Genomic DNA, 12,573 nt, shown 5'->3' with positions numbered 1-12,573 from the left:
CTTCCACATAGCACAAAATCCAGGCTTTAAACTTGCCTTATATGTTCTTGAATAATTCTTGATGAAGAACAGAAAAACCTTAAGAATCTCATGCACGTATTATACACATATTGATTTATAAAATGCATACACATATATTCTTTTATAGAAACAGTAGCAGGCTATAAGTAGACCTTAAAAACTAACCAGTCAACTCTCAGATATTAAGTGGATTCCAGGAGTTTGGAAACTGTGTCAGGACTGGGTGAAGAAAGATCACACACAATAAATGAAATGTGCCTAAAAGCATGCTTGTTACAGTTTTAAGGAGGATATTATGTGTTTCAATTTAACATCAAGGAACAAAAATGAAATGAATAAGCAACTGGTCCAACATGTTAAGACAATTTTAATAACCTAATCTATAAAGTCAGAATCAAGTATTTTAAAAGGTATTGAAAACTGAACATTAGCTTCCCATCATAACCTAGGAAAACAGAAAACTATATTTAATACATACATCTAATATGCATTCAAATTTAAAGAAAAATGACCTAATATTGACCTAATTTAATTATTCACCAGGCTGAATTCTTAGAACACTCAGCATTCTTCACTCTGCAATAATAATCTGGGTCTACACTAGCATAAAGATTTTTGCCTTCACTTCACTCTGTAGCCTGTGTATCATTCCAGTCTGCTATTTCATTAAAAACAGAAAAAGGCTTAAAAAATTATAATAAATTACTATCAAACAATCTGATTTGTCATTAGGTTTCTAAATAATGCCAATATACTCTATTGTCCGAAATTGCTGTCATCTAAATAGATTCTATTCTAACAACCGCAGTAATTTTTTTACCAAATAAAAATTACTTTTAAATGAGAACTAATTTGAATCATGAGGCTTTCTAACAGATTATAAAATAATCAACGTAATGTACACTAGAGGTATGAATGACCAAGTCTTACCTTTATCAGTTGTTACTTTTTCTATACATCTGAAAGAAATAAGAATCAAACATTAATGAGCAATCTTGCACATTTTCTGAAAATATAAATATTTATCTCTTTCAGGTTCACCTTAAAAGTGATAAAGAAAGCATCAGGACCGGTGTTGTCCAACAGAATTTTCATCAGTGATGGAAGCATATCTGCATGGTCCAATATGGTACTTGCATGTGGCTACTGAGCACTTGAAACAGTTCATGTAATTGTGAAAATGTATTTTTTATTTTGATTAATCTAAATTTAAATAGCCACATGTGGCTATCACAACTGATAGCACAGAGCTAGAATATCATTCAAAACAGTTGTTTTTAACTAAGATATTGATACAAAGAAAATATTACTAATATTTTTATATTAAGTGGTTATATAAGAAAATGTTCTTATTTTACATAAATGTACTAACTAGAGATGAAACGACAATGTTTGGGATGTGCTTTAAAATACTTCTGCCAAAACAGGGAATAGACATAGCAAGCATAGCAAAATCTCTCCTTTTTTTTTTTTTGATACGGACCTGTCACCAGGCTGGAGTGCAGTGGCGCAATCTTGGCTCACTGCCACCTCCGCCTTGGTTCAAGCCATTCTTCCACCTTACCCTCCCGAGTAGCTGGGAACACAGGCACGTGCCACCATGCTCGGGTTAATCTTTGTATTTTTAGTAGAGATGGGTTTCACCATGGCCAGGATGGTCTCAATCTCTTGACCTCGTGATCTGCTGGCCTCGGCCTCCCAAAGTGCTGGGATTACAGGCGTGAGCCACCACGCCCGGCCGGCAAAATCTCAATAACTATTGAATCTAAGTGATAAATACTGCGGTTTCATTATATTATTTTCCCTACTAGTGTATTTTAATAATAAAAACTTAATTAACTTTTCAAAAGGCCCTAAAATCCCAAATCAAAACCTACTTATAAAAAGACCACAGATAAACCTCACAAGTAAATATAACTTGCACTTTACAAATTAAAAAGCAACAGTGAAGAGCTTAAAAATTATTATAGCCTAAAGATTTTTTTTAAAACCCCAAACAACAACAACAAAAATCAGATATATTCCCAGGTTTTTAATCTGAGAAAATTTCTCTTATATATAACCGGTAAGGACAGTATAATAAACTTCCCTATACTTACTACTAAAATTCAAAAGTCAACAGGTCCTGAATGTTTATCATATAGATACCACAGAGTATCTCTCAACAGTACAATGTTTTTTTGTTGTTGCTCCTTCCAAAAGTAAACCTAATATAGTAAAGAATCTACTATGTTACAATGTTATAAATGAATACCCAGGCAAATACAGAAGCCACAGTATAATACAAAAATCTACTCTACTTAGAGAATAGCTATCATTGTTCCATACCTTTTTCAAAAAAAGACTAGTATTATAATTTTATTTTAAATCATATTACCCATGTCCCAATTAACACACTGTAACTGCTCATCATCCTATCTTAACTGCAAAAATAACTGCTAACTTTTTGAAAAATTATATAACAAACTTTCCCCAAAACCTTTAAAGTTAGTTCAATGTTACTATCATCATACTGATTACTCTAATGTCCTCATCACTCAGGATTTCAGTCTTATACAACTGAAGGCTTCTGTAACGGGCTGTAAGTTTTTCCAATTCAGAAAATTACCACTTCTTCATCCTCACTATCCATGACCTTCAAAAGGGAAATAGCAAGGTCACCTAAAGGTTTATTAGTTTTAATTTTAGCAAGAAAATATACAAAAAAATGGAATTTCACACACCAGAAAATAAAAATACTTTATTTAATCGGAATCTGAAGGAAGATATCTAAAAATACTCAGTATTTGCTAATATGGTTACTCAACAGCAAAATTAGAATTTTTAAAGAGCATTTGTCACTAGTTTTAAGTTCTGAAATATATAGGATAAACGAAGGACTATTATATGTAAGAATGAAATGAAGCCTCATGCATTTTAACCTAGTCTTAAAAATTGTTTAATGCTATACTATACTAATGCTACTAGATTTCTTGTAGAGTGTATTTATTTCAAAACTTAAAGAGCATATAAACGGGCACTTGAAATAACTGTAATTTACTGGCTAAAATACAGCAAATGATCAATCTTATTCTTAGTATGGATACATAAACTTTCTTCAAATTCCGTTTATTTTTCCTCCTTTCTGTTCTTCAATTTATCATTCTAGCATTTAACTTTCTCTTAAGTACATACTATGAAAAATTTATTTCTCCTCCATCCACAAATAACTTCTTCCCAATCACCCCCAAATATTTCATTGTGAAAAGAAGTTGTCATAAACACTAGATTATAAGAACTGTAAGCTAAATATCAAACTAAAAAGCTCATCTCACAAAACCATAAAATATCAATTATAAATGAAGCACATCTAAAGAGGTTAAGTGACTTGCTCAAGGTCACTTACTGCACAGTACAAAGCTGGAACATAAAACTTTCTGACTAAAATCCAATGCTTTATCCATTCTATTATTTTGCCTTTCAGTGGGAACAGAGGTTTCAACCAATTGAAATCTATCTATTTCTTGATCTTTTCAACTATGACATACTTTACTATCACTTTAATTAATGGAATCCAATGTGGATTAAACAACTGATTACTAAGATTTTATAGGGGGAAAAGCTGGGATATGAAAAAAGAACGAGAGTGAACAAATAATACAGAATAAACCTTTTTAAAATAGTCAAAATGTCATTTTGAAAATAGAAAAGAATCAAAAGTCAAGAGATACTAGACCAGGGTTTGGACTCAAAAGCTCTCAAAATATCTTAAAGGATTAAATTAAGTAGAAAAAACTAAGTCTTAAAATGAATTTTAAGACTGAAAATTTTTATGCCATGCATACATTTGACAAATCTCCACCAATAATGCAACTTTCCCTTACACTGCGAGGTCCTTGAAGACGAGGGCCATGTCTCATTTTTCTTTCTACCCCCTAGTTCAGCATAGTACCAGGTTCAGTTACTGATCAAACAAGTTTGCCAAGCTAAAATGCTTTAGCATTCCTTTGATTTCCAGATTATGAAGCAAGGCAAAAATGTGTTAAAAAAAAAAAAAAAAACTATTATGATGAAAACTTGTTTAACAACCTGATCAAAAACACAGTCAAGGGATAATTTGGGGGCTGAAAGAATAATACCACTGTCACTACTATTTTTTATGATATTGGATTGGGGGGGCACTAAGAATTTAGACTTATTTCTTCCTCCCAACAAGGAATACTGTGCAGAAAAAATGAAGACATTTAATTAAGTCATCTTCATCCAATTACGACAGTAACATTTAGCGTCACTAGTACTTTGTTGCCAAGAGTTAGGGTAAAAATAAATCATGACAGCAGGTAAAACTACTGTAACAAATAAAAAATTATTTTTCCTTAAAAAATTAAAAAGCATGCCGGGTATGGTGGCTCACGCCTGTAATCCTAGCCCTTTGGGAGGCCGAGGTGGGTGGATCACCTGAGGTCAAAAGTTTGAGACTAACCTGGCCAATATGGTGAAACTTCATCTCTACTAACATTACAAAAATTAGCCGGGCTTGGTGGCGGGCACCTGTAATGCCAGCTACTCGGGAGGCTGAGGCAAGAGAATTGTCTGTATCCCGGGGGCAGAGGCTGTAGTGAGCCGAGATCGCACCACTGCACTCCAGCCTGAGAGAGGGAGCAGGACTCCCATCTCAAAAAAAAAAAATTAAACAGCAGGTACTATTTTAGATATAATTATCTTGAGATATAGGTATATTTAACTTTCAAGTGGTAGGTGAGAATAAAAGGAAATTTTAAAGATATTTTAAGTATTACCTTCTCTATGTACAGTAAAATGAAAAAAATCATATTTTGCATAATTTACATAAAAAACATCACTACAAACCACTCACTGCTCCACCATCCCAACATTACTGAAAACGGCAACTTGTACAATTTACTATGTAACAGGCACCGTATCTAGTGCTTCACCTGCTGTATTTAATTCTCAAAAACTCACCTTGTAGAGACTACCCTCTATAGTTAAGGAAACTAAAGCATGAGTAGGTTAAGGAGTTTGCTCAAGGAATTCATATCCAAATGAGGCCAATGATATACATGTATCTTTTCAAATTTATAAGATTAAACAAATATAGAACTATAAAATTTTTGTAAGACGAAATGCATCTAGCGCAATTAGAATTCTAATTGCAGCTGAATCTGTAAGTACAGATTTTTGCTGTTGACGGACTTGCAGTTTTTACAATAAATTCTCTAAATTATGTTTACTTAGTTGACATTCAAAAATTTGAAAGCAAATCTAATACCACAATATGATTACCTCTGAATTTTATTCCTCTTTCTGAAAGCCTTCTAAGGCAAGCATGCACACAGACTTACCTCTTAATTTTGGACCAGTTCTGTTTCAAGTTTAAACCTATTAGCCCTAGTGTCAGCCAAACCTTGGCACTAACTCTACTGGAGAAAAGGGAACACTTAAAACTGACTCCCCCTCACTCCAATTTTCTCTGTTTTTACCCGTTTGTTTTCACTCAAAAGACAAAGGTCACCAATAATGCTTTCAGTATGAATTCAATAGTTAATGTGATTATCTAGAATTTACAAACTTGTGTGCTTCAGTATTCTTCACATGTGAGTATTATATTAACAAACAATTTAAAGCAATGCTCCTAGCCACCTGTTCCTGTTACCTCTATTACCTCTAGGTAATAAAGGAATTTCTTTCAGATGATACTAATTTTAAGGATGAAGTTCCTACATTTAAAAATACGAAACACAAAGATAAAACATATGCCACTTGGTAAAAACAAACATTGAAGAATACTTATATAATTTTATATGAAAGACTTAAAATCGTGGCAGTACCATGTTTTTATCCTGACCGTAAGTAATTTCTCCAAAGAAAGGTGCTGTGAAAATTTAGAAGAGCGAAAAAAAGCTACATAAACATACTAGTACAGCTGGCTCTTGGGCTAACGCGAAGAGGGGGGCACATTTTTGACGTCTATGATAGGGCTGTGGATTTCCTAACGGGCAAGTGATGTAATACTGGAGAGCCGCCTAAGGGAAAGGAATAGGTTGACAAAGGGGGTGCAGATGCCAGAGAGATGGGCCTGGGGCGGCAGGGAAGAGGTGGGTCACTAGCGAGCGCAGGAGTGTATCCCAGGATGATTTCGGGTAGTGGGGAAGCAGCCCGACAGGCTAGGGTACGGGGGCGAGGGGAGGGTAGCGCAGAGAGGAGGGATGGAGGCTCCCGGGGAAACCGGGTGACATCTGGCGTGCGGAACCGGCAGGGGGCAGAGCAGGCAGGATGTCACGTGGAGCTGGCGCTACGGGAGCCGAGAGGGTTGCGTACGGACTGAGGGGGGTCTTTCCCACCGCCTGAAAGACTGTTACTCACAGAAGTCGCGGACTCTTCTTGCCCTGAACTGGAGACGGGGACTTCGCGGCCTGAGGCTGCTGCCCGGGGACGTCGGGAGGCCTGGCGCTGGGGCTGCTCCTCCGCCGGCGGGGATACTCGGCCTTCCTCCGGCGGGACACAGCGGCAGCGGCGGCGGCGGCGGCCGCAGCGGCCCGGCCTCGGTCCCGACCTCCCCTCAGCACACGGCTGCTAGTGGTCCCTGCAGGCGCCGCCGCGGCCGCCTCAGGGGACCGTTGTTGGGGCTCCTCCGGAGCCTCCTTGCCCGCCGCCGCCTCTCCCCCTTCCTGATCCTGCTGCTCCGGGGGTCTCGGCTCTTCCGTCTCCCCCGGCATCGGGGCTTGTCCGTCCCCCACCCCCTACTCCCAGGCGGCGGAGGGGGAGGCGGCGGCCTCCGCGCTGCTCCCCCCGCCCCCTCGCCTCCCGAAGCCTCCGGCTCACTCTCACCCTGCGCTCCTCTTTTCCCCCCTCCCCTCCGCCCGGCTCGGAGGGCGCCCCCCCCTCCCCCTGCCACTCAAGGACCGCTACTGCTGGCGGCGCGCGCGCGCCCGCTACTGACGTTCAGAGAGCCAATCGGAGAGGAAGACAGGCTTCCTCACCCCGCCCCTCGCGGTCTTACACGCAGCGACGTTGCAGGTTCCCTCCCCCCACCCCTTCCTAGAGCCAATCAGGAAACGGCTACAAGGGAGCGCGCGAGGTTTCCTTCCCCGCGCACCCGTTCTCACCGTTAAACGGCGGTGTCTCGCGACAATCCCAAAGTGACCTTTTTCCCCCCTCCGGAGTTCAATGCGCGCTAGGGGCAGTACGAGGGATAGATCTCGCGAGGGAGGCGGGTGAGAAGAAATCGCACCTCTTTCCCCGCCTCATGCACACCCCAGGCTGGCTGCGCGCGCACCTGCCTCCCTAAGGGCTCTTTCTGTCCTTCTTTAGGCCGCAGAAGTAGCCTGGGCGTTATTCCGCCTCCACCCTACCCCAATTTCGTGTCTCTGGCCTTTCTGTCCCCAGCGGCGCCAGATCTTGCGGGGATAAGGGGGTAGTATTTTGAGCTGTCGCTTCTCCTTTAAGAAAAAAAGCCCCGTCGGTTGCCGGATGAAAGTCTCTGAAAAAATGGCGGCGGTAGAACGAAGGCGGGGTTGTGGGGGCAACGAGAGCCCGCCTCCTGGCGCATGCGCATAGTAACTTAACCAAGGGCATTGTGGGAGATGAAGTCCTATTTCGCCTAGGCTTTAGGAAAACAGATGGGAAACCAGAGGTGGAGAGGATGCTGGGAGGTTCTGACTGATTCACGCCGGGAAAGGTAGTTTACTTTCTGCAGTCTGAGTTTACTTTTTTTTTAATTTTTAAGGAGGCAGTGTTTCCGGGTTAGGTCGCGACGCCTGCTGTACATCCGGGCTCAAGTGTTGAGCCAATTGCTAGTCCGATGGGAGGGTTTTTTTTTTTTTTTTTTTTTACTTTTTCTTACTTTTTATCTAGGCGTTGGCGTAGCTTTCTCCGGATGGCTGCCTAATTGCCCAAACTTAATGTTGGTTTGGTCAGATGACACCTCCTCTGGGACTGGCTAGCTAGCGTTCACATCTACAGTATTGATCTCGTCCTGTGTATGAGTCCCTGTGAACTCCTGGAGGTCAAGCGCTGAATGTAGTTCCCTGGGGTCCTCGGGACCCTGGCAGAAGGCTCACTACTCAGTTGGCTCTTAATAAAATTTTCGAAACGAATTGTAAAGTTGCTTTTCTACTTAGACCTTGTTCGGGCACCTAGGAGTTGGCGTCAGTTGCTTAACTTGGCTGCGGCGCCTGACCTGGAGGGAGGCAGAAAAGGTTGTTACCACGACGTGACTCTCGTGACCTACACGAATAAGTTGAACTTCTCTTAAGCTCTGCGGCTGGAAACCATCTGTTTATACAATAGCAACTTTATCAGAAGTTACTTTTCTGCCCACTGGCGTGTGCCGTTAATTTATCTTCCTGATTCATCAAAGAGTGTTTCCGTTGCAGTTGGTGATGCAGTGGGCCTCTCCCATTTCTTTCTTCCGTTCATCCATTACAATCAGGGAACGATTCTCAAGAACACTCTTTACCCCTGGAAAATAAAGCATCCAGGGCTAAAATCCCCAGAAGAAAGAAGATGGAATCAAAATCTGGGGATCCAATTCTAAATTTCATATTAATCATTCAGTTAAACTGTGGACAAGTGCTGAAGTACATTTTTCCTTCCAGTATTTTGACTCAGATGCCACTTCATATTTGGACAAATGTTTTATATTCTCTACTGAGTATTTTGTCCTTTCATATGACTAATGTCATTTTCAGTTGTAATAATTGTTTGGCATAGTGTCAATGGAAATTTTTTCAGATTGAGTTTGCAGTGAGCAGACTTTTGGAAGGAACAGTACTGACATCCAATGGATGCCCAAAGTAATACAGAGGCGAAATCCCCTTTTAAAAAATTTACAGACAGTGGAATGGAGAATGAATTATTTCAAAAAAAAAAAAAAAAAAAAGGCCCCAGTGGGCTGGATGTGGTAGCTCACTCCCGAAATTCCAGCGCTTGGGGATGCAAAAGTGGGAGGATCCCTTGAGCCCAGAGCTTCCAGACCAGCCTGGACAACATAGGGAGACCGCCCTCTCTAAAAAAAAAAAATTTTTTTTTAATTTGAAAATAAAGTTCCTAAGCTAACCTAGTGGCGTGATGGCATGCACCTGCCATCCTAGCTACTCCAGAAGCTGAAAAGGGTAGATCGCTTGAGTCCAGGCGTTCTAGTTGGAGGTTACACTGAGCTATGAATGATGGCACCATTCCACACCAGCCTGGGTGACAGAGAGAGTGAGAGTTTGTCTCTAAAAAAAAAATAAAAAATAAAGCACTGTGTTTTAGAGGAAAGATCACAGACTTTGAAATCTGTGATTATGGTAGCAAAGCTACCAATTAATTATCTTAGCAAGTTACTATTGCATGAACGTATTTCACCATTGGTAAAAACGGGGATAAAATCTATTTAACAGAATTATTTAACAGGATGGTTCCTTTTTATAGTACGCTTTTTGTAAATGTTTCATTAAAGGTGAATAAAATCGTAGTGGTAAAAACGGTGAAGAGTTAACCTCAGTGTCACTTTCCAGAGAAATTGCTATAAGGTAATGTATCTAGGCAAGGATTATGCTTAATTGAGATGTATGCAGTTTAATATCTGGTATCAAACCTGGCTTCCTTCTTTGTGACCGCCCCCCATAGATGTTTGCATTTTGAACTGCCGAGTAAGCCAGGCCCCGAGAATCCAAGCATGAATCCACTGCTGCCTTACTTTTAAGGATTTACAATCTGTGCTGGAAAGCTGATAAGCATAATTTTTGAATAAGTACATTAAGACAACAAAATGGAATGGATACCTGATGGAATCCATTTGAATGGAAATTTTAAGAAGAAGACTATGCCTTCATGGTTCCCCAGCTTCACAGAAAAAAAAAAGGTAGATGCTCAGTTAGAGTGGGGTACCTCCACTTGGAAAAAACACAGTATGAATCTGCCATTCCCATGACTCCAAGATGAGTCCTGGCACAGAGTAGGTGCTCAAATTTTGCAAAATTAATTTTAAATCTCTATCACCCTGGCCAATGCACTACCATAACTCAAATCTTACTATCTACCTTTCTATGTCAGTCCCATTTATAAAACTGTGTAACCTATGAAAAAAAAAAAAAAGAAAAGAAAAAAAACCTCACCAAATCAAAAGAGAGGAAGTGCTAAGCAAATACAGGAACCAAAAAGGGTTATAGAGGCTGCCTTCTGCTGTCTCATTCAGTTCCTTTGTGGTCCTGTTGTTCAGCACATGCTAAAGCTGTTCCTCACGGCCTGTGAGACAAGAGCATCTTGGATGTAGGATAATGGAAGAGTTAGGTGAGTGAGGAGCTTCTCGGAGCAGAAACTCTGAGGGAGTGAAGACTTGGCTGCCATCTACATGTGTAGTGGGGTATACTTCTGGCTAGACCCAGGGTAGTAATGGAAGATTTTATTTTCACTTCTGTCCTCAGCCCTGCTGAGAGGGAAGCATGAGGAACTATGATTGTTTTGGGGAACTATGGGTTCACTGTTTGCAGTGGCAAAATGGAGAGTTTGGTGCTAACCGCAGACTAAACTCTTGGCAAATACTTCTGGACTGGATTGTGATTGAAATTGTCGTTTTATTATGAGCATTTTGCCCCATGAAGGTCACTGGAGATCATAGGGTGGCCAAATAGCAAGGCAATGCAGAGATGTGATTTGAGGAGGAAAAGAAAGAGCAGAAAAGGAGTTGGGGTGTTATGAGGAAGAAAAAAATGGACTCGAAGTATAAGAATGAGGGATCTGTAGAGGTTGGAAAAAGGCCAGAGTGGTTTCATTTGTTTCATGTTTTCGTCTTAAATCAAGAAGGCATAGCACTCTAACTCAAGTGATTTTGTTGCCAAGCTTTTTATTCAGAAGAATTCTAAAGTAAGAGATTACTATGGCCTGAAAATATGATACCTCCTTCCACTCCAAGGCAATTAAAACCAGCAGTGGAACTCTTAGCCGCATTATCCATCCAGAGAGATCCTGGATTTCAAACCTTTGGAGTAGTGTAATGTTTGTCATTCTTGGGACTCATTCCATAGCCTCTGCCAACATCTGTTGCCAGCATCTTAACTAACACTGAGTCACTAAACTTTACCCAATCTCCAAGCTGTATTAATTCCACAGTGTCCTGGTTTGGGGTGTGTTTGCGGATGGGGTATGTCAAAAGTGCAAAGAATGACAAAAAATATCTTGCTTATTGTTACATTGTCTTAAAAAAAATTGACATGTGATTTCAAAGTTGGAGAAACAGAGGAAAAATAAAGGGCAAATTAGCAGGAGGGAAGAGATGTTAATGGAGAGAAAAAGGTAGCGTTTAGTATATACCAAACTGCTTTGGAGGTTGAGTCTATCTTGATACTACGCTAGTCTCTATTTTGGACTTGGGGTAGAATCCAAATTCTTATCCTCCCTGAGTGAAGAATGTGAATTTCTCCTTGAGTTACACTAGGGCTAGGGCCTTTTTTCCCTTTCCTTTTTTTTTTTCTTTTCCTTTTTTTATTTCTTTTTTGTTTTTGTTGTTGTTGGGGAGGGGGAGTGGGGACACCTAATGGCTTTCATGGCAAATAATTTAAAAGGAAACTAATACTTAGTGACTGAAGAAAAACTAGACATTTTTACATATGTTGATAATTTTAGTGTCTGCAGCAACCCTCTGAAATAGGTATTTCAGAGGTATATCCACTTCTTTTTAAGATGAGAAAACTAAGAAAAAAGAACTAATTAATGTCACTGCCGGAACACCTGACACCAAAACTAAGCAAAAAGATGGTCTTCTGTTTTAGAAGTTTGTTAGTTCTGGTGTTGTGGCCAACAAAGTGACTCAGATTTAACTGACATTATATTATATTGTTTTGCATTTCCTGAGCAGGCTAGATGTTAGGTAAATCTTGTCCAGAAATACAGAAAGTACCAAGCAAGTAGCCTGGAAGCTAACATTTGTACAGATTATCCAGTTGGCTATATCTCCACAGGCTATTCATGGCTACACTTGAGTAGTTTCTTCAAATTGTCAGCTGCCCAGTAACTACCCTTGAGACTTGGGGTGGACCTTTCTTCCTGCTGGCAGAGAAATGGCATCTAGGACAGGTTGGCTCAAGTGAGCAAATATTTTCAGTCTGCAGTCGTACCTCAGAGGCTAGCAGCTTGTAACTCAGAAGGTTTTACCTAAGCCCTCATTACACAGGCATTAGGCATGATAGATAAAGAGGAACCAGGAGCAGACTGCCTCAAAATGAAATCCATACAACTCATAGAGACCCCCAGAGACCTCACTTTACTCGTTTCATGATAATATTGATATTATTTCATCTCCACAGGTAAAGGACCACAGAGAATAATTACAGAGTCTTCAGTCTAGTACCCTCTCCTCCCACCCCCCACTCTACAGGAATCCGGTATTTGTCATACTGAAATGAGTCATATTCAAATCACAAAATCTGGCAAAAGGCATAACCTCAGACTGTTGATGCACACTCATAAGAAACAGGAAGAAAAAAACCTACATCTCATAACCCAGAAAGAAGAGTTTTGATAACTTTGGTTAGCTGGTGCTTCTGAGGGCAACTTCCCACTCTTTGTGGT

The 12,573-nt window shown here is 40.3% G+C and overlaps 2 protein-coding genes across 8 annotated transcripts in view; one reads left to right on the top strand and one right to left on the bottom strand.

Annotated features, from left to right (window-relative positions):
* The window catches only part of ZFP91 (ZFP91 zinc finger protein, atypical E3 ubiquitin ligase), a 44,441-nt gene extending 37,553 nt beyond the window's left edge, over positions 1-6,888 (bottom strand). For all 4 annotated transcript variants that reach the window (XM_054240910.2, XM_009008164.5, XM_054240911.2 and 1 more), the window contains exons 1-2: positions 6,385-6,888; positions 952-980 (exon numbers count right to left, since the gene is read on the bottom strand). In XM_054240910.2, coding sequence (XP_054096885.2) covers positions 952-980; positions 6,385-6,737 — 382 coding nt within the window. In that variant the 5' untranslated portion in view covers positions 6,738-6,888. The remainder of the gene's footprint in view (positions 1-951; positions 981-6,384) is intronic.
* Positions 6,304-12,573, top strand: part of LPXN (leupaxin) — a 44,002-nt gene continuing 37,732 nt past the window's right edge. For 3 of the 4 annotated variants that reach the window (XM_009008166.5, XM_002755307.7, XM_035262778.3), the window contains exon 1: positions 10,200-10,296. Coding sequence is in view for 2 of the 4 variants with exons in the window: in XM_002755307.7 (XP_002755353.1) it covers positions 10,284-10,296 (13 nt within the window). In the remaining 2 variants the exon portion in view is untranslated. Of the gene's footprint in view, positions 7,700-10,199; positions 10,297-12,573 lie in introns of those variants that run through there. The other variant, XM_035262777.3, reaches the window with a different exon arrangement.

Source organism: Callithrix jacchus, chromosome 10 (genome assembly GCF_049354715.1).
Source record: "Callithrix jacchus isolate 240 chromosome 10, calJac240_pri, whole genome shotgun sequence".
In the NCBI taxonomy this organism is placed as follows: domain Eukaryota; kingdom Metazoa; phylum Chordata; class Mammalia; order Primates; family Cebidae; genus Callithrix; species Callithrix jacchus.
This window is presented reverse-complemented; position numbering and strand designations above follow the sequence as displayed.